This window comes from Camelus ferus, chromosome 18 (genome assembly GCF_009834535.1).
Source record: "Camelus ferus isolate YT-003-E chromosome 18, BCGSAC_Cfer_1.0, whole genome shotgun sequence".
In the NCBI taxonomy this organism is placed as follows: Eukaryota; Metazoa; Chordata; class Mammalia; order Artiodactyla; family Camelidae; genus Camelus; species Camelus ferus.
In genome coordinates this window covers 32195346-32222211 of record NC_045713.1, presented here as the reverse complement: position 1 = coordinate 32222211, position 26866 = coordinate 32195346, and the positions used below count along the sequence as shown (strand labels likewise).

Below are 26866 nucleotides of genomic sequence, written 5' to 3'. Positions count from 1 at the left end.
ATTCATGGAAAATCATTTGATTTTACAAGTCTCTGGCAATGGCCTAAACTGGATTTTTGGTTGTTTATTTGTTAGTCTGCTTGGTTTGTCTGCTCTGTTCCATTTTTACCATTGCCCCATGTGCAGAAGACACTTGCCATGCCCTTCTTGGTCAAGATTAGTCTTAATTTAGATCTTCAGAAATGCTTGCCTAAATTCAAAATAATGTTCAAAGCCATGTACTAGATACTACAGTACATAAAAATGAACAAGAGTCTATACCAACCTCTTTACATTTTGAGAGGAATCCGTTTTCTCTTGTAATGAGGCCAAGAACCACTAAAATAGGAGAAAATGTGAGGAATCCCATGAGCATAGTAGTCATTGGAGTATTTTACCTCCCAGAGTGAATGTGGCAATACCCCATAAAAAGATGAATGCAATCATGGGTTTTTTTTTTCAGTTTTATTGAGATATTATTGACATATAACATGTAACTTTAAGGTGTACAGTATGATAATTTGATACCCATATCTATTGCAAAATGATTACCATAGTAAGGTTAGTTAATAGGTTCAACACCTCACATAGTTAGCATTTTTGGTGTGTGTCGTGATAACATTTAAAATCTCTAAACATGCTTTGATATCCTTCTCTTTATCTTTTGTATATGTACTGTAAATTCAACCTATGTGGTTACTGTGAGTCTTACATAAAAGGTCTTATAGATATAACAATGTTTTTTCAGCTGATTACTTAACTTTGATCACATGCAAAAACTCTATCCTGTTAATTTCTCCTCTCCATATTTTATGTTTTTGATGTTACACTTCACCTCTTTTATATCATATGTCCATTAACAAATTATTGTAGCTATAGTTAATACTTTTGTCCTATAAACCTTTATAATAGAGTTAAATAATTAACAGACCTCCATATTACAGTACTACAGTGTTCTGAATTTGACTGTATACTTTACCAACATGTTGTATATTTTCATACATTCTCATGTTACTAATTAGTAGCAAATGACCTCCTTATTAATCACTGATTCTCTGCTTAATCAAGCCTGCTGTTGAAGCTTCTTACCGTAGTCTGCAGAAATCCTAGATTTGAAGACTAGATTCCATAATTTTACTGATTTTTGTCTGATTATTTTGTTGCACTAAAGGTGGTTAAAATCTCCCTTTGTGTTATTATTGTTTTCCCTATTTCTACCTGCGTATCTGCTAACATTTGCTTTAGTCTCTTTTGAGCCCATGATATGAAATATATATATATTTCATTATATATATATGAGATTGTTATGTTTTTCTGGTGAATCAAATCTTAATTTCATCTAGTAATACTCTTTTTTTCCTTAAGGTTTTTTTTTTTTTGATCTAGCATGAGACCATGCAGCCATTTTTTCCCTTGGTTAGTGGGTCTGCATGGTCCATTTTTTTCAGTCCATCTGCTATCAACCTTTCAATAAGTTGATACTTGAAATGTTTGTTTTATGGGTTTCTTTTTTAAATGCTCTCTGGCAATTATTATTTTCATGTGGAGCATTTAGATCACTTTATCATTTAGTGTAATTCCTGATACTTAATATTTGGTTTTAAAGTCACTATCTTTTGATCTATTTCCTATTTGTGGAACCAGTTCTACATTTCTTTTTCTCCCTTATCTAGCCTTTATTTGCTTGATAGAGTTATCTTATTTCCTTTTTTCTCTCTTAGTTTAGTATTTTTCACTCTTTTGCTATTATTTTAATATTTTTCATAAATACAGCATGCACTTTTGTCTATCAGTGTTTAATACTAATTGGGACTTTTGCAGTGCCCATAGAAATTGCAAAGTCCTCAGAAGATAGGCTCTGTTTATCTCTGTTCTTCTTTTATTTGCTAATGTTCTCATGTATTTCTACGTATAATTCAATCCCTTCAGCCACAGACATGGTTTTATGCAGTTAAAAATTATTTAGATGTACGCTTTTCTGTTTTACTTGTTTTGTTATCTTTTGTCTTCCATATGTATACTTTCTTTCTACAAATGGTCCCTTTAAGCATTTTTAAAATTTGTTTTCTAATGACAAATTTTCAACTTGTATTTCTTTGTTTTTGTCTTCATTTCACCTTAATTCTTGAAAATTATCCTTTGCTTGGTATAAAATTAGTCGGTAGTTATTTCCTTGCAGCAGTTTGAATATATTTATTTCAGTCTCTGTTGGTTTCCGTGTTTTTCAAAGAAGTCACAGTCTTATCATTGCTTTTATGAAGGTCATCTGTCTGTTTTCTGTGGTAGCCTCATTGTTATGTACTTAAGTGTAGAAAGGTTTTCATTTATCCTGCCTGGGGTTCATCTTGAGCCTGTAATTTTACGTTTTTCAACAATTTCAGAAAAATTTCAGCTCTTTTCTCTTCATTTGTTACCTCTCTTCATTTCTACTTATACTGTCCTCCAGTTATGTATTCATTAAATTTTATGACTATTTCTGTGTCACTGTATTCTTTATTTTTCTGTCTATTTGTCTCTCTGTTTGAGTATTTTATTCTGAAAAAATTTCCTGACCAATTATTTCTCTTCAGCTGTATCAAATCTGCAATTATAGTATCCATCGAGGTTAAATTCAGCTGAGATAGTCTTCTATTTTAGAATTATTTGGCTGTTTTCCAAATTTGTCATTCCATTGTCATAGTTCCAGTTCTCATATTCTCAATCCTGTCTTTTTTTCTTTTTGAATGTAGAAGTTATAGTTATTTGAAAGGCTCACATACAGAACCTTTTGAAGTGGTTTTGTGTTTGCTTCTTACTTTCTCATTCATGTAATCTTATTTTCCTGTCTATGGTTATTTTATATTATATGATAGAAATTATATTTGGAAATTGGTTTTTAGAAATAATTTGATTTGAGATGTTTCTTAATTCCTTCAGAGAGATTTTGTTTCTTTGTTTGCTTTTATCTGGCACCTTGGTTAAATCTCAGAGCTTGAGCAGCTTTGGAGCTCTGTTTCAGTATCTGCAATGTGCAGCCTACTTCTAGTTTACCTTAACTTGGCAGCCCAAAGGAAGGAAATTTTCCCAACCTACCCTCAACCCAGGTCTGTGAATTTAACTTTGGTCACTCTGCTACATGAGGCTCTCAAAACAGCTGCTTAGCTTCCCAGTCTCTTGGCTGGCACTTCAGGAATTGACAATATCTAGGAGTAAAGATTCCCCAATGCTAGGCCTACCTCCGCAAATTTCAAACTTCTACTTGTACTTAGCATAACTTTTTCAAACTTCTGCTTGTACTTTGAATAACTTATTCTCCTCTTCCTGAAGGTAGACCTATATTATTTTCTTACCTGCTAGATTTGTAGTTATGTCTGCCTTTACATTCTGAATATTATTTATTTATACTTTCCTTTTTATCTTGATGAATTTCACTGAGAGATTTGCTTACTTTACTATTCTTTAAATATATATATTGCTTTTATTATTTCTCTCTATTAATTTCTGTTTTCTATTTCATATATGTATGCATTTAGCTTTATTTCTTTTCTCCTGCTTTAGTTGTGTTTATTCTGTTGTTCTTTTTCTAACTCATTAAATTGTATCCTAAGACCATTTATTTTAAACCTCTTTTGCTTTTTCACATAGGAAATAAAAGTATACATTCCCATCTAAGTATAACATTAGTTATCTTCCACAAGTATTGAGATGTAGAATTTTTACTATCAGTTGGTTTTATGTATTTTAAATTCCCTCTAATTTCTCCTTTGACAGATGAACTGCTTAAAAGTATTTTTTAAATACCTAAATCTGCAGGAATCTTTAACTCATCTTTTTATGTAACTCCACCTTAATACAGTTGTGATCATAGGCTGTGTTCTGTATGATACTGGCAATTTGAAATTTATGGGGCTGTTGCTGTTATGGCTAGAATATGATCAGTTTTTATAAATGCTTTATGTGTGCTTGAGCAACAATCTTAGTTGTTGTGTAGAGTATTCTGCATATATGTATGAGATCAACTTCCTAATTATGTTGTGTTTAAATCGTCTATATTTTTCTGTTTGCCTAACCTGTCAAAAACTTGGAAAATTGTATTGAAATCTTTCAATATGATGGTTGATTGATCAGTTTATCCCTGTACTTGTATGGAAGTTATTTTATATGTTTTTAGACTATGTTACAAGTATATGTTAGTATAGTATTGATATCTGATGCACATAGGTATAGAATTGCTAAGATCCCCTGGTGAATTGAGCCTTTTATTGTATGGTAAGTCTTTTTTTTTTTTTTTTTTGTCATAAAGACAAACTATTATAGCTCTCCCAGCATTACTTTTAGAATTTACATATTCTTATGTTTAGATATGGCCCTTTATAAACACTATTTAGCTAAATTTCAAAATTGAAATTTATTATTTCTATTAACAGATTTAATCCATTTACATTTTTTGTGATTACTAACCTATTTGAGTGATTCTACCATCTTAATTTTTACATTTTTATTGTCCTTCATTTTCTATTCTTCTTCTGTGTCCTGCTTTGCTTTTCAATTTTAATTAGTAGAATTTTTTTTCTTTTATGTATAGTGGTGGAAAGATAATCTTTTCAATAAAATAATTAATACTGAGTCGGATATTCACATGAAAAAGATTCAACCTTAACCTCTTTATAAAATAAACATAAAAGTCAATTTTAAGTGGAGAATAGATTTAAAGATGAAAAGAAAAACAATAAAGCATTTAAAAGAGAATATAGAAGAACAGATTGGAGTAAGCATATTTTTAACAGGATACACAAAAACCTATTTAATTGAACTGCATTAAAAGTAAAAGCTTTACTTAGCAAAAAATACTTTGAAGAGAGTAAATAGGCAAGTTGTAGAGCTGGAGAAGATATTTCTCATATTTATTTTGAAAGGAATATATGCTAGAATATGTGAAAAACACTTTTCTCAATAAGAAAATGTTGCCTCCCCCTAATAAAAGTTTGTAAAAGACTTGAACAGGCACCACACAAAACACAACATGCAAATGCCCAATAAACATGAAAAGTTTGATATATTTCACACTGGTCTAGTTTTGCTTTTGTTGCTAATGCTTTGGTATCATATCTCAGAAAGCATTGTCAAGCCCAATGTCAACAAGCTTTTTTCCTATGTTTTCCTCTAGAAATTTTAGTTTCAAGTCTTAAGGTTTAAATCTTTAATCCATTTTGAGTTGATTTTTGTTGTATGATGTAAGAAAAGAATCAAATTTCATGCTTGCATATGGCTGCCCAGTTTTCTAAAAATCATTTGTTGGACAGATTATCCTTCCCCATTGTGTGTTCTTGGCACCCTTGTGGAAGATCAGTCGACCAGATATGTGTGGCTTTATTTCTGAACTCTATTCTGTTTTATCGGTCTGTATGTCTGTTTTTATGCCCATACCATACTACTTTAAATACTGTAGTTTTGTAAGATATTTTGAAATCAGGAAGTGTGATGCCTCCAGCTTTTTTCTGTCTTGAGATTGCTTTGGCTGTTTCGGGTCTTTTGCGGTTCAATATGTATTTTAGGATTTTCTACTTTGGTTGTTAAAAATGCTATTGGGATTTTTAAATAGGATTATACTTTTATAGAGATTTTATTATATTGTAGACTGTTTTAGGTAGTGTGAACATTTTAACAATTTTAAGTCTCCCCATTCATGAACACAAGATTTCTTTCCATTTACTTATGTCTGCTTTAATTTCATTCATCAGTGTTTCATAGTTTTCCACGTACAAGTCTTTGACCTCCTTACTTGAGTTTATTTCTAAGTATTTTATTTTTTAATGCTAGTGTAAATGGAATTATTTTCCTTAATTTCCTTTTCAGATAGCTTGTTTTTAGTCTGTAAAAACAGGATTTTTCCATGTTGATTTTTGTGTCCTGCAACATTGCTGAGTTCATTTGATTAGCTTTATTAGTTTGATTAATTCCAATAGGTTTTTGTGTTGTGGAATCTTTAGGGTTTTCTATGTACAAGAACATGCCACCTATGAACAGAGACAATTTTACTTTTTTCTCTCTGATTTGGATCTCTTTTCTTTCTCTATCTTGTATAATTGCGCTAAGACTTCTAGTATTATGGTGAATAGAAGTGGCAATAGTGGGTATCCTTGCTTTGCTCCAGATTTAAGAGGAAAAACTTTCAGTTTTTCACCATTAAGTACGATGTCAGCTGTGGAATTCTCATATATGAACATTTTTATGTTGAAGTACCTTCCTTGGGTACTCAATTTGTTGAGTGTTTCTTATTACTGAAGGATGTTGAACTTTGTCAAATACTCTTTCTGTGTTTATTGAGATGATTATGATTTTTTTTTATTCTATTAACACATTATATAACTTTTATTGATTTGCATGTGCTGAACTATCCTTGCATTCCAGGGATAAGTCCCCTTGATCGTGATGTGTGAGCCTTTAAATGTGATGTTGAATTTGTTTTTCTCAAATAATTTGAGGTTTTTGCATCTTTGTTTACCAGGGATGTTGGCCTGCAGTATTCTTTTCATATAGTGTCCTTGTCTGGCTTTGTGTAAGGGTAATGTTAGCCTCCTAAAATGAATTTGTACATGTTCCTCTCCTCTTCTATTTTTTGAAAAAGTTTAAGAAGGATTGGTGTTAATTCTTTAAATATTTAGTAGAATTCACCTGTGAAGCCATCTGGTCTTAGAAACTGAAATAGCAATATCAGATCCTATTAGCTTATGCCATCTGGAGAAATAGAACTATATCTTACGGATAGTTTTTCTATTTCTTTGTTTTTTAAACATACTAGAACTTTCTAGATATTAAGGAAATTATTGGATAGAAAAACAGTAATTTAATTTTCTTTACTTCAAATATGTATTATTCTTGCTCTCAATATTTGAGACAGATTAAGGAGAAAATTAGGATAAAGAAGTAATACTGTTATTTGCTTGATGTTTACATTATTAGGTAACTTCACATTAAAAAAATTTTTTTCCATCTCTGGAGTTGAATATACACTTTTTGTAGAAGAATGGATTTGTTGGCACTCAGGCAATTTGCAGTGCTCCTCTGGAAAAATTTTACCTTAAAGGTATGTAAAAGTATCCACAGGAAATGTTCATAAATGCCTATTTGTTGCAGTTCAGATTTTGTGTGTGGGTGTGAGTGGGCACATGCTCACGTGCACACTTTTGAAAAATCAATTCCTGGACTGTAGGTGGCTCTTCTAAATCTATTAAGCTGAGTTAATCAATAGTATAGAATGACCTATAAGAAAGTTGGGAGGGGAGCTGGAGGGATGATGTGAGATAGTCCAGGAAACACTGGCTGTTTCAGAGTGAAATTGAGAGAAACTTAATAGAACTAACCATTTGCACTGAATATGTACTCTTAAGTTAATTAACATGATCTTTTTGTTCCTCTTTTAGAGGAGGAAGTTCTTTAATTTAATATTGGAAGTCGTAACAATATTGGTGTTTCCAATGATGCTTTTGCTATTCCGTGCAATTATTGAGATGAATGTTACTGGACCTTACAATTTTACCTCTCAACCCATCAGTACTCTGCCTTCTTTCCTCCAAAATCCTGAAGAGTGGAAATTGATTTATGTGCCTTCTAATATTCATGTAGTAAAAGAGATCACTGAAAATGTGAAGAGGAATCTAAACATCAGTATAAAAGGTTAGAAATTAAGGTTTTCTGTAAAGCTTATTATTAATTTATTGTTATTTTTGATGGAGCTAACAATGAGGGAGAAAAGAATAAAGTTGGAGTCACATTCCTCAATTTTAAGATGTATAACTGTAGTTATAAAGACAGTGTAGTATTGGTGGAAGGATAAACATGCAAAGCAAAGAAACAGAATAAACACAGGTAGATCTACACAAACACACCAAAATATTTTTTAACAATAGTGCAAAAGAATTCAGTGGAAGGATAATCTTTAAAACAAATATTTAAACAAATACTGACCAATTGGACATTAATGGCTAAAACAATGAAATCTCACACCTTATGCAAAAATCACATCAAAATGGATCACAGATCTAAAAGTAAAATGATGAAACATTTAGGATAGAACATAGCAGAAAATCTTTGTAATGCTCAGTTGAAGAATTCTTAGGCATGACATTAAAACATCATCCATGAAAGAAAAAAATTGATAAACTGGACTTCTGATATATAATTTTATTAGTGGTTGCTCTTGTAGTTAAATATGCATACTTAATTTTTCATAGGTTACTTAGAACTGTCATATTACTACTTTATCATAATGTCAGATGTTTACCAATTTATAGATCCCTTTATATTTCCCACTTTGTTTTAGCTTTCATATCTATGTAAGTTGAAAACTTCACTAGAAAATGATATAATTCACACAAATATTTTTAAAGAACTTAAGGAGAGAAAATTATTTACCCAGATGTTTACCATAGCTGTGGTTCTTCCTTCATTTTCAAAGTTCGAAGTTCCTTCTAAAGATTAAGATTTCTTATTTTCCTCCCTTACACTATACACAAAAATAAACTCAAAATGGATCGAAGACTTAAACATAAGACAAGATGCAATAAACCTCCTAGAAGAAAATATAGACAAAACATTATCTGAACATACGTCTCAAAAATGTTCTCCTAGGGCAGTCTACCCAAGCAATAGAAATAAAAGCAAGAATAAACAAATGGGACCTAATGAAACTTACAAGTTTCTGCACAGCAAAGGAAACCATAAGTAAAACAAAATGACCACCTATGGAATGGGAGAAAATTTTTGCAAATGAAACCAACAAAGGCTTGATCTCCAGAATATATAAGGAGCTCAGATGACTTAATAAGAAAAAAAAAAACAACCCAATCCAAAAATGGGCAGAAGACCTTAACAAGCAGTTCTCCAAGGAAGACATACAAATGGTCAATAGGCACATGAAAAAATGCTCCATATCACTAATTATCAGAGAAATGCAAATCGAAACTACAATGAGGTATCACCTCACACCAGTCAGAATGGCCATCATTCAAAAATCCACAAATGACAAATACTGGGGAGGCTATGGAGAAAAGGGAACCCTCCTAAACTGCTGGTGGGAATGCAGTTTGGTGCAGCCACTGTGGAAAACAGTATGGAGATTCCTCAAAAGACTAGGAATAGACTTACCATATGACCCAGGAATCCTGCTCCTGGGCATATATCCAGAAGGAACCCTACTTCAAAATGACACCTGCACCCCAATGTTCCTAGCAGCACTATTTACAATAGCCAAGACATGGAAACAGCCTAAATGTCCGTCAACAGATGACTCGATAAAGAAGAGGTGGTATATTTATACAATGGAATACTATTCATCCATAAAAACCGACAACGCCATTTGCAGCAACGTGGATGTTCCTGGAGAATGTCATTCTAAGTGAAGTAAGCCAGAAAGAGAAAGAAAAATACCAATATGAGATCACTCATCTGTGGAATCTTAAAAAAAAAAAAAACAAACATAAATACAAAACAGAAACAGACTCATAGACATAGAATACAAACTTGTGGTTTCCCAGGTTGGGAGTGGGAAGGGACAGACTGGGAGTTCAAAATTTGTAGATACTGACAGGCATATGTAGAATAGATACATAAGATTATACAGTATAGCACAGGGAAATATATATAAGATCTTATGGTAGCTCACAGTGGGAAAAAAATGTGACAATGAATATATGTATGTTCATGTATAACTGAAAAGTTGTGCTCTACACTGGAATTTGACACAACATTGTAAAATGACTGTAACTCAATAAAAAATGTTTTAAAGAAAAGATTTCTTGTTTTCCTTCTTTCTGAAAAACTTACTTTAACAATTTTTTAGAGCAGGTCTACTAGTAATGAATTCTCTTCATTTTCTTTCATCTGAGAAAATCTTTATTTTAACTTCATTCCTGAAGGTTATTTTCATTTGGTACAAAATTCTGGGTTGACACTATTTTCTTTCAACATTTAAAAAATATTTGCCACTTTCTTCTGATCTCCTTGATTTCTGGAGAACCTGCAGTTTATGAATCCTCCTTTCCCTATAAGTAGTGTCATTCCTCTCTGGCTCCTTTCAAGATTTTTTTTTGACTTTATTTGTCAAAAGTTTGATTATGATGTGTCCGTAGATTTCTTTTGGCTTATTCTGTTTGTGGTTCACATTCTGTTTTGGTTTCACTGAGCCTTTTGAATCTGTAAGTTTAATGAAATTTGGGGACTATTCAGTAATTATTTCTTTAAATTGTTTTTCAACACAGCCTTCTTTCTCCTTTCCAGGACTAAGATGAGAAAAATGCTCAACATTTTTATTGTCACACAGGTGGTTGATGTTCTCTTCAGCTTTTTTCCAACCTTTTTTTTTCCTCTATTGTTCAGATTAGGCAGTTTCTACTGATCAATCTTGAACTACTCTTTCCTCTGTTTTATTTATATGTGTATATACACACACATACATATGTACATACATACATACATACACACACACACATATATATACATATATATATGTACAACTATTGAATCAACAAATTAGATTTGTTTTCCTTTAAAGCACAGTTTAAAGTGATCACCTCCTGATTTATCTTAATTTCTTTAAAACAACTTTTTTGAGATATATGCACATCCCATACATTCACCCATTTAAAGTGTACAATTCGGTGGCTTTCAGTATATTCACAGAGTTGTGGTAACATTAGCACAATCAATGTTAATTTAAGTATAGTCAATTTACAATATTGTATTAGTTTCTGGTGTACAGCATAGCAATGCAGATATTTACATATAAATATATATTTATTCGTTTCACATTCTTTTTCATTATAGGCTATTATAACATTTGGAATATAATTCCTTGTGCTATACAGTAGGGCCTTGCTGTTTATCTATTTTATGTAGAGTAGTTAGTATCTGCACATTTTGAACTCACAATTGATCCCTCCCCTACTCCTTTCCCCCATAGGAACTGTAAGTTTGTTTTCTGTCCCTTATTTGTGTCATTTTTTTTAGATTCCACATATAATGGACATCATATGGTATTCTTTCTCTCTCTGGCTTCCTTCACTTAGTATGATGATCTCCAGGTCCATCCATTTTGCTGCAGGTGGCACTAATTCATTATTTTTATGGCTGAGTAGTATTCCATTACATGGGGTGGGGGTGGTATATGTGTTATATATATATATAACAACTGCTCATTGCCAAAAAGTATCCCATTGTATGTGTGGATACATTACATTTAGTTGGTATATCCTTCATCAGATGATGGACATTTAGGTTGTTTCCACCTTTTGGCTATTATAAATAATACTGCTGTGAACATTAATCTATAGGTTTTATGTAGACATATGTTTTCATTTCTCTTAGGTATATACCTAAGAGTGGATTGAATAGGTCATGTGGTAACTCTAGTTTTTAACTTTTTCTGGGACTGCCACACTGTTATCTAAAGTTGTTATACCATTTTACATTCTGGTCAGCAGTGTATGAGGGTTCCAACTTTCCTGCATCTTCACCAGCACTTCTTCTTATCTGTCTTTTTGATTATAGTCATCTCAGTGGATGTGAAATGGTGCCTCATAGTGATTTCAATTTGCATTTCCCTGATCACTAGTGATTTATCTTTACGTGTGTTTTATAATGATTACTATTTAAAATTGTAGTAAAATTTTATAAAATACCTTAAAATTGTTTTATTGATTTATAATCATTTTACAATGTTGTGTCAAATTCCAGTGTACAGCATAATTTTTCAGTTATACATGAACATATATGTATTCATTGTCACATTTTTTTCTCTGTGAGCTACCATAAGATCTTGTATATATTTCCCTGTGCTATACAGTATAATCTTGTTTATCTATTCTACATTTTGAAATCCCAGTCTATCCCTTCCAACCCCCACCCCCTTAGCAACCACAAGTTTGTATTCTATGTCTATGAGTCTGTTTCTGTTTTGTATTTATGTTTTTAGATTCCACATATGAGTGATCTCATATGGTATTTTTCTTTCTCTTTCTGGCTTACTTCACTTAGAATGACATTCTCCAGGAACATCCATGTTGCTGCAAATGGCGTTATGTTGTCGGTTTTTATGGCTGAATAGTTTTCCATTGTATAAATATACCACCTCTTCTTTATCAAGTCATCTGTTGACGGACATTTAGGCTGTTTCCATGTCTTGGCTATTGTAAATAGTGCTGCTATGAACATTGGGGTGCAGGTGTCATTTTGAAGTAGGGTTCCTTCTGGATATATGCCCAGGAGCGGGATTCCTGGGTCATATGGTAAGTCTATTCCTAGTCTTTTGAGGAATCTCCATACTGTTTCCCACAGTGGCTAATACCTAAAATTGTTTTGAACCCCAAATATCCATTAAGTAATTGTGATACCAATATTTGAGAAACCGTGGCCTTAAGTTTACACTATTTGGATAGGCTTTTGTCCATATAAAGTAATATCTCCTCTCTCAGAAGGGTAATCTGATGTTTTACTTAAGTGAACAATTTTGTCTCTCTACAGTTCAAGGCTTTTCTTCTGAATCGGAGTTTGAGGAGTATGTTAAGTATGACTATGGATCTTACAAAGTGCTGGCTGCCATTGTTTTTGACTGTGACTTCAAAAACAGTGGTGATCCTCTGCCACTTCAGGTGAGAAAGTTGTATTCCAAGATTTCTACATAAATAGCTTTCTAGTAATTGCACTTCCAGTTTCCAGGGTTTTAATGAATTTCATATTAACCCTCTTTTATAAGTGAAGAAACTAATTTTCCCAAGTTCAAACTACTGGTATACAATAGGGCAAGAATATAAGTCCAGATCTGAGTAACTTTAATTTCTGTGTTCTTACCTACTGCATCATGCTGATAAGGGCAGAACTGCATCTTCCACTCACAAGACCTTAGATTAATGGCACACTCTAACTACTCGTGCAGTGCTTCTAAGTTGTACAAGGGGTAGTAAAACAGGTAAGCCTCAAAGCAGATGCATCTTCACTAACAGACAAGCAAGCATGGAAAGATCCTTTATCTTTGAATGAAACACAGAATTTAAGTCATTTCATAAATCTCTAGAGAAAACTGTTAAGGCTCAGCCACATTGATTCAGATTAGGACATTTATAGGCACTGAGAAAGAATCTGATAACTGCATAGCCCATGAGGAGAGAAAGAGACAATGCTTTGACCCTGGTGTCTCCTTAGTCAATCTTACAGATGTTCCATCCTGGTGGTGATGAAAATAAAAGGGCAATCTGCAACAGCTAGACCTGGAGCCAAATTCTTTAGATCACAGATGCTCGTCAGTAGAAGGCAAAATTAATAAAACCACTAGTAGGTTAGTACATATTTTTTCTGTGAGCCCCATCCTTCCATGACTCTATTCATCTGTGCCAGCTTCCATTTACTAAGTCAGAATTATCCATATGCTGATATGGATTTAGGTTCAACAATTTACATTGGCTCCAAGTGTCTTCAGTGACGTTTCAAGTTTCATTCTCATTGCTGATTGTGCTTGTGTCCCCAGATATTTGAACTAGAATTCTGACATCAGAAATTCCCCAAATTTTGTGTCCAGGAGCTTGTTCTGTTTTTACCCAGCTTTATTGAGATAAATTGACATATAATACTGTGTAAGTTTACTATGTACAATATGATGATTTGAAACATGTATATATTTTGAAATGATTGCCATAATAAGGTTAGTTGACATTATTCTTCACCTCACAGAATTACCATTTTGTGTGTGTGGTGAGAATATTTAAGATGAGTAAGTACTGGGGAGCTAACGTACAGCATGCTGCGTGGTCTACTTTGATGAATTTTTAAACAAACCTTTTGATCTCTGTTGATGACTCGATGTAAAGCATAGAGCTTCTAATATCTACCAGCTTTCCCACATCTCAGATGACACCTACAAGTGCCACAAGGATCCACGTAAACCTCACAGATGATCACTGTCCTGATAAAAAGACCTTAGTGACTTCCCATTGCTCCAGGCTCATGTCCAGAGTGCTTTGCACAAGGCACATGGCTATCAGTATCCTAGCGCTTGGATATCTCTGCCACTCCTTAACCATTCTTTCTGCTGCAGCAATACTTAACTGCCAGATGCACCATATTATTTTTTGCTTCTAGGCCTTTGGTCACTTTTTCTCTACTGTAGGAATGCTGCTATGAACTCCCATTCAACTTCCACACCCATTCCTTTTCTGTCTTTTCATCATAACCTGTCTTCATCATAACTTGTCCATATTTCTATTAGTCAAAATTCATATGGGAGCACAGACACTACTGTAGGTATTTCAACAAAAGGGTTTTAATAGAAGGAAATATTTACACATTCACATTCTAGATTTTAGTCACTCTTGACGTACACTTTAGAGGGTCTAGTTTGCTCACCTGTTTAGGTGAACCATAACCTTCTTGATTAGTAGAGTGTTATCCTTAGCTGAAATTTAATAGGCATTTTCAATTTCTTCTCTCAGGCCTCCTGCTTCTCTCAGCCTCTGGTAAGCAGATGTCTTACTAGGGCATTTACAGTAGTTGTCACTTCCTGTTTATCAGGTCTAAATGTAAATGCACATGCAAAGGACTTAAAATATCTGAAACAATTCTGTAAAAGAATAACAAAGTTGGAAGACATATAAAACTTATTATAAGACTAAAATAATCATTACAGTGTGTTACTGGCATATGATCAACAAGTATATCTATGAAACAGAACTGAAATCCCAGAAGTAAATGCTCTCTAATACAGTCATTTGACTTTTGACAAATGCACCAAAGAAATCTGATGAGGAAAGGAAGATGTTTTCAATAAACAACGTTACAATAATTCGATATATGTGGAAAACAGGAATCTTGAGCTCGCTCACACTATGTGCAAAAAATTCATGATGGATTATAGATTTAAATGTCAAAGCTAAAATTAATGCATTTATAGTAAAACATAGACAAATATCACCTTTACCTGGGGGTAGCAAAAGTTTTTCAGGTCACACAAAGCAATAACCATAGAAGAAAAAAATAATGAATTGGCTTATATCAAACTTTCAGAGATTTTTCTTCATCAAAAGACACTGTTGACTTCTGGTCTGGGCAAGATGGTGTGGGCTCATTTCTCCCTGTCCTTCCTCACTAAGCACAGCTATAAACTCTGGACATAATGCAGAGGCAAAGAAAAACTCTGAAAGGTGACAGGAAATGTGCAAATCGGTTAAGGTCCCAGGCCTGGAGGAGCAACATAGGGGCACACACCTTACTGTTCCATACCCAACAGAGAGCAACCAAGACCCAGCATTGTCTGTCTTCTAGCCTGGCAATAGAACACAGCCCAGTTAGGTTCATTTCACTCCACGATCAGATGGAAGCATTTCTGACATTTGGTGACTCCAGTAACCCCAGCATGAGGATTGCTAACAATTAGTGGCCAGGAAAATACTTTCCTTCCCCACCAGGCCTGAGATGCCTTCCCCTGCCAATGTATACTGAGGCATAGGAGTAGGAGTAAGAGGGATTCAGACATTAGTAGCCCAGTCTAGCAAGCCTCTTCATCTCCACAGGCCTAAGACACCCCTCATGGCAAAATACTGGAGTGGGTGGGCCACTAGGACCATCAGTAGGGACACCACACATCTCTCACTTTAAATCAAAAGCTAGAAATTACTAGGCTTAGTGAGGAAGACATGTCAAAAGCTGAGATAGGCTGAAAACTAGGCCTTTTGCACCAAGCAGTTAACCGAGATGTGAATGCAGAGGAAAAGCTTTTGAAGGAAATTAGACTCCAGTGCTACTCCAGTGAACACTCTAATGATAAGAAAGTGAAACTGCCTTGTGGATAGGGAGAAAGTTTAAGCGGTCTGTATAGAATAACAGACCAGCTACTACATTCCCTTAAGCCAAAGCCTAATCCAGACCAAGGCCCTAACTCTCTTCAACTCTGTGAAGGCTGAGAGATGAGGAAGCTGCAGAAGTAAAGGTTGAGGCTAGCAGAGGTTGGTTCATGAGGTTTAAGGAAAGAAGCCGTCTCCACATCGTGAAAGTACCAGGGGGAGCAGCAAGTCCTGATGTAGAAGCCGCAGCAAGTTATCCAGAAGATCCGGCTAAGATAATTAACGAAGGTAAACTACACTCAACAGCAGATTTTTGATCTAGATGAAAAGCCTTATATTAGAAGAAGATGCCATCTAGGACTTCCGTAGCTGGAGAGAAGTCAATGCCTGGCTTCAAAGCTTCAAAGGACAGGCCGACTCTGCTGTTAGGGGCTAATGCAGCTGATGACGTTAAGTTGAAGCCAAAGCTCACATACTATTCCAAAAATCCTAGAGCCTTGAAGAGCTTTTTTTGGCGGGGAGAGGCTTTAAGAATTATGCTAAATCTGCTGATCTTGTTTTCTGTAAGTGGAACAACAAAATCTGCATGACAGCACACCTATTTACAACATGGCTTACTGAATATTTTAAGCTCACTGTTGAGACCCTAGTGCTCAGAAGAAAAGAGTATTTTCAAGGTATTACTGCTCATTGACAAAGCACTTGGTCACTGGTGAGCTCTGATGGAGATGTAGAGCAAGATTAATGTTGCTTTCATGTCTGCTAACACAACATCCATTCTCCAGCCTGTGGATCAAGGAGTAATTCTGACTTTCAAGTTTTATTATGTAAGCAATACATTTCTTAAGACTAGCTACCATAGGTGGTGATTCCTCTGATGGATCTGGGAAAAGTAAATTGAAAGCCTGGAAAGGATTCAGCAATCTAGATGCCACTAAGAACATGCATGATTCATGGGAAGAGGCTGAAATATCAGCATTAACAGGAGTTTGGAAGAAGTTGATTCCAACCCTCATGGATGACTTTGAGGGACTCAAGACTTCAGTGGAGGAGTTCACTGTAGATGTGGTAGACATAGCAGGAGAACTAGAAGTAGAAGTAGAGCTTGAAGATGTGACTCAGTTACTGCATCTCATGATAAAACTTTCATGGATAAAGAGTTGCTTCCTACAGATGAGCAAAAGAAAGGAGTTTTTTGAGATTGAATCTGTTCTTGGTGAAGATGCTGTAAAGATTGTTGAAATGACAACAAAGGATTTAGGGTGACATAAACTTAGGTGATAAAATGGTGGCAGGTTTGTGAGGATTGAGTCCAATTTTGAAAGAATTTCTCTGGGTAAAACACTATCAAACAGCAATGCATGCTGCAGAGAAATTGCTTATGAAAGGAACAGTCAAATCAGTGTGACAGACTTGCTGTCTTATTTTAAGAAATTGTGCCACAGCCACCCCAACCCTCTGTAACCACCACCCTGATCAGTCAGCAGCCATCAGCAAGGAGGCAAGTCCCTCCACTGGCAAAAGATTACAGCTCGCCGAAGGCTCAGATGGTGGTTGCTGAAGGCTCAGATGGTGGTTAACATTTTTTAGCAATAAAGTATCTTTTTAAATTAATGTATGTACATTTTTTGACATAATACTATTACACACTTCATAGATTACAATACATTGTAAACATAACTATTATGTGTACTGGGAAACCAAAAAAATTCACGTGACTCGCTTTATTGCAATACTCACTTTATTGTGGTGGTCTGGAACCAAACCCGCAATAGCTCTAGGTCTGCCTAGATCTGACAATGTGCTAGTATCTCAGATATTTTTAAAAATCCTATAACTTAATAATAAAAAGACAAGTAGCTCAATTTCAAAGATTTAAATAGGCAGTTCTCCAAAGGAGACACACAGTGGCCAGTAAAGATGTAAAAAAGTGTGCAAGTCAGTAGACATCAGGAAAACACAAATGTAAACCACAATGAGATACTGCTTCCTGCTTATCTAGAAAGGCTAAAATTATAGTCAGACAGTGTCATATGCTGGTAATCATGGGAAGCTACGGTTGGTGGGGCTATAAAATAGTATGATCAGGTTAGAAAAAGATCTGCCATTTGTTCAAATAAAACAAAACATACACCTACCCTATGATCCATCAAGTACACTTAAACGTATTTACCCTAAAGAAAAAAAAAAAGACAATGTTTTTACACACACACAAAAGAGTTTTACAGGAATGTTCTTAGCAGCTTTATTCATAATATCCAGAATTAGAAGCAGCCAGGTATCCATCAACCAGAGAATTAATGAGCTGTTATAGTCGTACTATATAATACTTCTTAGTGACAAAAAGGAATTAACTACTGAAAAAAGAAACTATGTTAATGAATTTCAAAAACATCATGCTAAGTAAAAGAAGTCTTATATGAAAGAGTACAATACTGTTTGATTTCATTATATGAAATTTTACAACAGGCAAAATTAATCTGTGATATCAGAAAAATTATATATCTGAGTGTGGTCAGGATCAGCTGGGAAAGGACATGAGAGAACTTTCTGGGGTGATGTTTAATTTTGATAGTAGTTTAGGTTACAACAACTACAGACTTGTTAAAACTCATGTACAGTTAAGGAAATACACAGTTAAGATTTGTACATTTTACTGTATGTAAATTTTACCTCAAATAAGAAATGAAAAGAAATACTGAATTCTACTAGATGCTGAACTGTTTATTTGGTGGACGTATACTGAAGTTGAAGTCTCTAACTTTCTTTGTAGTGCATCCAAAAATTAAATATTTTGATCGATAAGCATAAAGTATATAGATGTTACATACACAGGTTTATATAGATACATACATTTAAATGTATGTGTCTGTATAGTATAAATTACATACGCATACCTCATTTTGCCTTTTTTATGCAAAAGATAGCATTCTTTTCAGTCACTAAGTTTGTTTCTTTTTGAGCCATAAATCCATTCTTCTATGCTTTGCTCTTTGATGCTGTAGCTACATTTCTGCTCTTTCCGTCAACTATATGTGAGACTCTGCTGATAAAGGCAGACAGGGGCAAGCCTGTGGGAAGAAGGAACTTGAGCTTTCCTATTGGCTTTCTGTCTGCTTGTAGTTGCTTTGAATGACATCCCAGCAATCTCTCTTTTTTTTTTTTTTTTTTTGACAGTAGCATGTTCTCCCTATAGCAGCAGCCAAATACAGTTTGCAGATTGCCCAATACTTTTAAAAATCAGGCTAACACACCCTCACAAAGATAAGCAGCACTAGGCAACTGGAACTTTATCTCAGATGTCCAGGTCCTGGTCCAAAAGCCCCTTCTTTCTAACTGTGAGACAGAGTACTAGCTGACTTGTGCCCTGTCCTCAAAGGTTTGTTTTTTTTCAGCTGCACAGATGTCTCATTTACGTTTATAACTGTTAATAATTCCAAACTCTTGCTTTTGTTCCCTTAGTCCTAGGGCCAGTGGCTACTTCCTGCTGTCACTATCTGATACCTTAGAGTTCTCTTATCTCTAAGTTATCTAGCAGGATGTCTGTTTTCTGACTATACCTTGAACCAGATACAAAACTGTGTATTGTGTATAAGATATAATAGTTTTGCAGTCTTCTATATATGAGCAATTAGGTTAATTCCAATTTACTGTATTACCACCACAAATAATGTTTCAACAAACTTGTGCATATGTGTTTTTTTCATATTATTTGAAGTATATATTCCAAATCTGCTCCTGAAAGTAGGATTGCTGAATCAAACAATACATGCATACGTAGTGTAACATTGCCAGATCTACGTTATAGTTGTTCCATTTTGCATCCAGAAAGCAATGTTTCAAGTGCTTGTTTATCTACTGCCTTGCCAACAGAGTGTGTTGTTATACTTTTGATTTTTCCAGTGTGATAGGTAAGAAAGATATCTCTGTAGTCTCAATTTGCATTTATTTCAATGTGTGACACTGAGAAGACTTTTATATATTTATGGGCCATATTTATATCTTGTTTTTGTGAACTGTCTGCATTTTGAGAGAACTTCAAACGTAGATAAGATTGGAATGTATTTGTTTTGCTTAGTTACAGTCATTTTCAGGCACTCAGAATCACTTTGACACCAGATGGATCCCATCTTTCAAATCATATGGTTTCCCAACTGGATTTAACTTTCCTTTATTTCTAATATTTGCTTTTCAGGGTTTTTTTGGTGTTATAGTTTATTTCCTATTGCTACTTCTAGGTAAAATATCATCTGCGTTTTGTTAGGATACAGAGGACTATCTTGTGGCCAGACAGAATAGGTTGGAAAACATCGTTCCTTTTTCCTAATTATCCCTCTCCAGGACCCAGGAACCCAGATCATAATGATGGAGGAAGTCCTGGTGAGCAGATCCTTAAGTATACTCATTTTGTTATCACAGTTGCATATATGTATACACACACATGCTTATACATGTATTCATTTCATTTTATTCATTTCATGTGTTCATATTCATTATATATGAATATATATATATTAAATCAGATTATTCTTAACTTGTAGTAATTTTTAAGTTAATTTTATTATAATAAAACTACTTCTCAATATTATACACTTGGTAAATCTAACATACATGTATAGAATATATATACACATTCATATATGTATTATGCTTTATCCTCTTTCAATTATTATACCAATATATTTGCCTTTATGTAGTTGTGATTTTGTGTAGCAAATTTTCAGTAGAAGAAAAAAGCTGTGCACATTATAGCATTAACAACAAAAATTGGACACAGTATATCCAGTAAGAGAATAGATGAATCTATTAGACAATCATTGAAAATAATCTTTATGAAGTCTGTTGAGAAATAATTTAAACAGAATCTACAAGTGCCTATATCAATTAGCTAGATAGAGATGGGTGAGAATTATTCCACACAGTGGGACTATGATCATTAACACATGTATAACAGGATGCCACATTCAGGGAACTACATGGTCTGTTGTTTGTTTGCTTTTTGTAGCTAGAATAGAGGGCTATGTGGGAGTTTATTAGAGATGAGACTAAGAGACAAACAGGTCATAAAGACCTAATGTGTAAAGTGAAGGAGTATGAAATTTCTCCTGGGAGTTATGAGAGACAGAGGCATAGCAATATTTAACATGAGTAGGAGAACTGATATAAAAGTGAATGCATCTCTCCAACTGATGACACTCATAAGATGTCTTTGGTATTTGTTTATATCTGAACACAGAATTTTTGTTTTGTGCTATTGCTGAACAGAGAAGACTGTGACCTATATTTCACAATTTTTATAATTGATCAAGATATTTCAGAGAATGACTTTTTTGCCTCAGATGTCTGGATTTTATTTTATCTTTTCACTTCTGGGTGGAATATTACTTGAGAACAGGCAGTTTACCCTTATGTTTCCTTAATACCATACTATTTGTGGGGAAACATTATAAAGAGAAGGGAGGATAAGGACTACTTGCTTGGTAACATTCATATTAAGGAGGAGTAAATGAAAGAAGACAAGAGTATGAAGACTAAGAAAGATTGACAAGGAAGTAAGTAGAAAATTAAGATATCTATTACATTAATCAAAGGAGGAATGGGAAACTATGCTTGATATTTCAGTTTTATCACCACAAAAGAACTTTTTTGATATTTTAAAACTTAAACACAACAATCCCTCCACAGAAAAAAAGTTTCCATAAAAACTGCGAAGCATATATAAAGGAGGTTAAAGATGATACAAAGAAAAAGAAAGATGTCCAATGCTCTTAGATCAGAAGAATTTATATTTTTAAGAGGCAATACTACCCAAGCAGAATCTACAGTTTTAATACAATTTCTGTCAAAATACCCATGACATTTTTCACAGAACTAGAACAAATAGTCCTAAAATGTATATGGAACTAAAAAAGACCCCAAATTGCTAAAGCAATCTTGAGAAAAAGGAACAAAGCTGGAGTTATCACGCTCCCTGTTCAGACTATACTGCAAAGCTACGATAATCAAAACAAAATGGTACTGACACAAAAACAGACACATAGATCCTTGGAACAGAACAGAGACCCCAAAATAAACCCACATACATATGGTTAATTTATCTAGGCAAGAACATAAAGTGGAGAAAAGGAAGCATTTTCAAAACTGGTACTGAGAAAACTGGAAAGCTGCATATAAAGCAATGAGATTAGAACATTTTCTCATACCATATATAAAAGTAAGTTCAAAATGGATTAAAGACATAAATGTAAGACCTGAAACCATAAAACTCCTAGTAGATACTGTAGATAGGATACTCTGACATAAATCATAGCAAAAATTTTTGCATCTGTCTCCTAAGGCAAAAGAAATAAAAGCAAAAGTAAACAAATGTGACCTAATGAAACTTAAAACTTTTGCACAGCAAGGGAAACCAATGACAAAATGAAAATACAACATACAGAATGGGAAAAAATATTTGTGAATGATGTGACAAACAAGGGGTTAATTTTCAAAATATACAAACAGCTCATACAACTCAATATCAATAAAACAAACAACTCAATCAAAAAATAGGCAAAAAGCCTGAATACACATTTTTTCCAAAGGTGTGCAGATGGCCAACACACATGAAAAGATGCGCAACATCACTAATTATCAGAGTAATACAATTCAAAACAACAATGAAATATCATCTCAGAATGGCCATCATCAAAAAGTCTACAAATAAGAAATGTGGCAAGGATGTGGAGAAAAGGGATCCACATTGTACACTGTTGGTGGGAATGTAAATTGGTGTAGCCCCTATAGAAGACAGTATGGAGGTGCCTCAGAAAACTAAAAATAGAACTACTGTTTGATCCAGGAATTCTACTTCTGGGTATAAGTCTGGAAAAAATGAAAACACTAACTGGAAAAAAATACATGTCCTCTAGTGTTCATGGCAGCATTATTTACAATAGCCAAGATAAGGAAACCACCCAAGTGTCCATCAATATATTTACAATAGAATATTACTCAGCCATAAAAAATTTAAAAAGGAAACTGCCATTGCAGCAATATAGATGGTCCTGGAGAATATTATGCTTAGTAAAATAAGTGAGGCAGAGAATGACAAATAATGTGTCATATCACATATGTGAAATCTAAAAAATAAAAACAAACAGATGTTCATAGCAAAATAGAAATAGACTGACAGATATAGAAAACAAACTAGTGGGTACCAGCAGGGAGAGAGAATTAACATGGGATTACAGGATTAAGTGATACAAACTACTATATATAAATTGGATAAGCCACAGGGTATATTTTATAATACAAGGGGTTATAGCCATTATTTTGTAATAAGTCAATGGAGTATAATCTATAAAAATACTGAATCACTATGTTATACACCTGAAACTAACACAATGTTGTGAATCAACTATACTCCAATAAAAACACAAAAAAACAAAAACCAATTTGAGTTTATCCCAGGTGAAACAGCATCACCTAATGTTTTTAAAAATTATTATTTTTCAGTTCTCACTTATTTTATCAATGCACAAAACTCCAGATTTGTAAATAAAAAACACATTTCAAGTGGAAAAAATGGTAAAAGAAAAGCAAATTAAATCCTAAACTGCCTTTTAGTTTTATGGATGACTTAGTTTCAGTGAAACATTTTCCCTTGGGGGCCATACTGTATTATTCACTATAACACGTCTGTTGAGCTTCATTTGTTAACTTTACATTTCCATGTCTTCATCTTCCAATATTTAACTAAATCTGCATTCTTTTTGTAAATATGAATTGTATTTAGCAAGCCTACCTGAAACTTTCATTAAATATATTTAATTTGGGGAAGATGTGAATCAGATTCATCTGAAAAAGTAGCCCTTACTTTTATGTCAAAACTATTACAGGTTTTCAGAGTAACTGTGTTCAGTTGGCCTTGATACAACAGTAAATTTAAGTTCTGTGTGTTACAAGCTATGACTGACTTGAATTGCCTTGTTCTTTTTTGTGTCTGAGCCATTCATTAGTCTGTTTTATTTGACATTGTTTTATCATATAGGGTACATAAGAGAAGGGTTCCTGGCTGTACAGCATGCCTTAGATAAGGCCATCATGCTGTACCATGAGAGCAATGCTAGACAGAAGCTGTTTGATGGTATCAGCATCTTTGTACAGAGATTTCCATACCCAGCTTATTCTCATGATGGATTAATTTGGCTCTCTGGTAGTTTCCTCCCTCTGATGTTCATACTCATGTTCTCTCCAACTGTACTTTCCATCGTGCGATCCATTGTATGGGAAAAAGAAAACAGATTGAAGGTAATCCCAATTATTTTCTGATAAAGTTTCTATAAAGATTTTTTTTGGCCTGTAGAACTCTGTTGTATGGAGAGTTGGATTATTTCTGCATATTCAGCATTGGTGGTTAGTTGTTACATCTCATAACAGCAAATTACATCCCAGGAGCAAAAACTACAGAGCATGAAGAGTGAACATTGATGCCACCTATCATTTATCCAAACTTGCATATTTTCATAAGCAAACTCTCTCTGAGGAGCAGCAAAAAGATAAAACCTGAGGGCAAAGAGGGGGACAATCAAAGGTCACTAGAGGAATTTGATGTCTCTAGTACCTAAAGTAACAGTGAATTTTAAACACAACTTAACTCCTGGCTAAGTTAATATAAATCCTCACATTGTAAGCCCTGTTTACCTTCATATCTACTCCTAAATAACACATTTGAGTTTCAACAAAAAATTGTAAGGCACACCAAAACTAAGGAAAAACATGGTCCGCGGAGGCAAATTAACTGTCAGAATCAGACTCAGATAAGACACAGATGATGGAAATATTAGAGAAGGAATTAAAAATTATTATGATTAATAATTTAAGGCTCTAAAGGGAAAGGTAGATGTGTCCAGGATCCTTAAGACCTTTTCTGAAATTTCTACAGTTTATGCACAGTCATCCACACTTACCATTTAGAGAATGATTTATATCAGTATAGAGAACAGTTTACCCACCAAGTTTCCATATACCAGCCAAAGACCAATTTTGCAAACATCCTTCTTAAGAATAGTAGTCTCAGGGCTTCTGTGTTAACTCTTTTCTGCACTGTAGATAACATGCAAGTTCAGATAGGTAATGCAGAGAGATCAAAGCTATAAGGATTCAAATGGAATTACTAGAAATAAAACACATGCTAACAAAAATGGAGAATACCTTTGACAGGCTCATCGGTAGGCTTGACCTTGATGAGGAAAGAAAGAAATGAATACAAGACAGTTGAAATTATACAAACTGAGATGCAAAGAGAAGAGAAAATGTAAAATTCTAGAAGAGAGCATCCAAAAGGTATATGACATTATCAAATGGTATAACATGTATATAATTGAATCCTATAAAGGAAATGAGAGACTACAGCTAAAGAAATAATGATAGAATTTTCCAGAATTAATGACAGACATCAAACCACAGATCAAAGAAGCTCAGAGACCACAAAGCAGGATAGTACCCCCCACAATACACACACACACCTAGACATATTACATATTATATTCAAACTGGTGAAAACCAAAGACAAAGAAAATGTCTTAAAAGCAACCAGGGGTGGGAAAAAGACACACTGCCTACAAGGAACAAGCATTAGAAGTATAGCTGACTTCTGATTTATAGTTGAATTTTCTAAAAGGAACATAGACACATTTTTCTAATACTCCTGGAAGTGGAGTAAAATGGAAAAGAGATCTTAATCTCAATATTTCAAAGTTTAATTTGAGATTTTTTGCCTTTTGGTCAAATACTAGATGCAGTATTGAAAAAAGATCTCTGAACTCAGGAGAAAAATATTTTAATGCCAGTGCTGCCTTTACTAACTGCATCATTTTGATCAACACACTTGACTGTCTCAGCCTTGATTTTTCACTTTCATAAAATAGAGATATTACCCATTTATATAGGTTTTATCAAAATTAGAATAATGTATATGAAAACAATATGAATTGCTAGTATATGTAATATTTGATTTGTGTTCAATTTCTTACAGGAGTACCAGCTCACAATTGGAATTAAAAACTGGATGCTCTGGGCTGCCTATTTTTGCACATTCTTTTTTTTTTATATCTTTATTATTGCTTCAATATGTGTGTTATTCTTCACCAAGGCAAGTGTTTAGTTTCATGTTGTCCAACTGAAATATAATGAGTCACATATATAATATTACATTTTAGTAGGTACTAGAAAATTTAAGAAGTAAAAATAATAGGAGAAATTATTTTACTAATAAATTTAATTTAACCCAATATATTATTTCAATATGCAGCCAATTTAAAAACTGAGATATTTTACATTCTTTTCTGTACCAAGTACTTCAAACTCCAGTATGTGTTTTATATGTACAGCACATCTCAATTTATACATTATATTTTCATTAGAAAGACTTGATCTGTATTTGACACTGCTTTAATTTTCTAATTTAAATTAAAAATAACTAAAATTAAATGAAAATAAATTCAGCTCCTCGGTCATACTAGCTACATTTCAAGTTCATAAAAGCCACATGTGGTTAATGACTATGATGTATCAGGCATCTTAGTTCTAGCTGATTGCACCTGCTGCAGCTATCCTGTGAGAAGAATAAAGTAATCATAGTGTGAACTGATGGGTCTCCGGTTGCCAAAAGATGAAAAATGTCTTTTATTGTCTTCACTGTGGAAACTCAGAGGCTGCTGAATCTCTGAGAAAAATGTAACTCCTTCTGTGAGAAGTAAGTGATTTACTTAACTTTCCATCTCATTGAGTTTCAGTCACTGGGCAGCGATCAGTTTCATTAGGGCCATTATTTTCTCTATCTTCCTTTGTGCTCATATGATTCTGCTTATTGTGTATTTTACATGACATAATGTTTTATTATAGATTATCCGTGAGCCACTCTTCCGCTACAGTGACTATAGTTTCATCTTTATCTTTCTTATGTGTTATGCCATCGCTTCAATATTCTTTGCCTTTATGATTAGCACATTCTTCAGTAAAGGTGAGTCTAAGACTTCTCTAACAGAATTACTGTTTAATGGACCAGAATAGGATCATATTTGGGAGTTCCTTCTAGC

The 26866-nt window shown here is 33.9% G+C and overlaps 1 protein-coding gene across 2 annotated transcripts in view; it reads left to right on the top strand.

The window, feature by feature from the left end:
- LOC102508612 (ATP-binding cassette sub-family A member 3) overlaps positions 1–26866 on the top strand; it is a 122752-nt gene that overhangs the window by 1341 nt on the left and 94545 nt on the right. Inside the window, exons 2-7 of one of the 2 annotated variants that reach the window (XM_032460897.1) lie at positions 6922–7045; positions 7383–7635; positions 12478–12605; positions 20024–20165; positions 23818–24077; positions 26673–26790. In XM_032460897.1, coding sequence (XP_032316788.1) covers positions 6986–7045; positions 7383–7635; positions 12478–12605; positions 20024–20165; positions 23818–24077; positions 26673–26790 — 961 coding nt within the window. In that variant the 5' untranslated portion in view covers positions 6922–6985. Of the gene's footprint in view, positions 1–6921; positions 7046–7382; positions 7636–12477; positions 12606–20023; positions 20166–23817; positions 24078–25930; positions 26524–26672; positions 26791–26866 lie in introns of those variants that run through there. The other variant, XM_032460898.1, reaches the window with a different exon arrangement.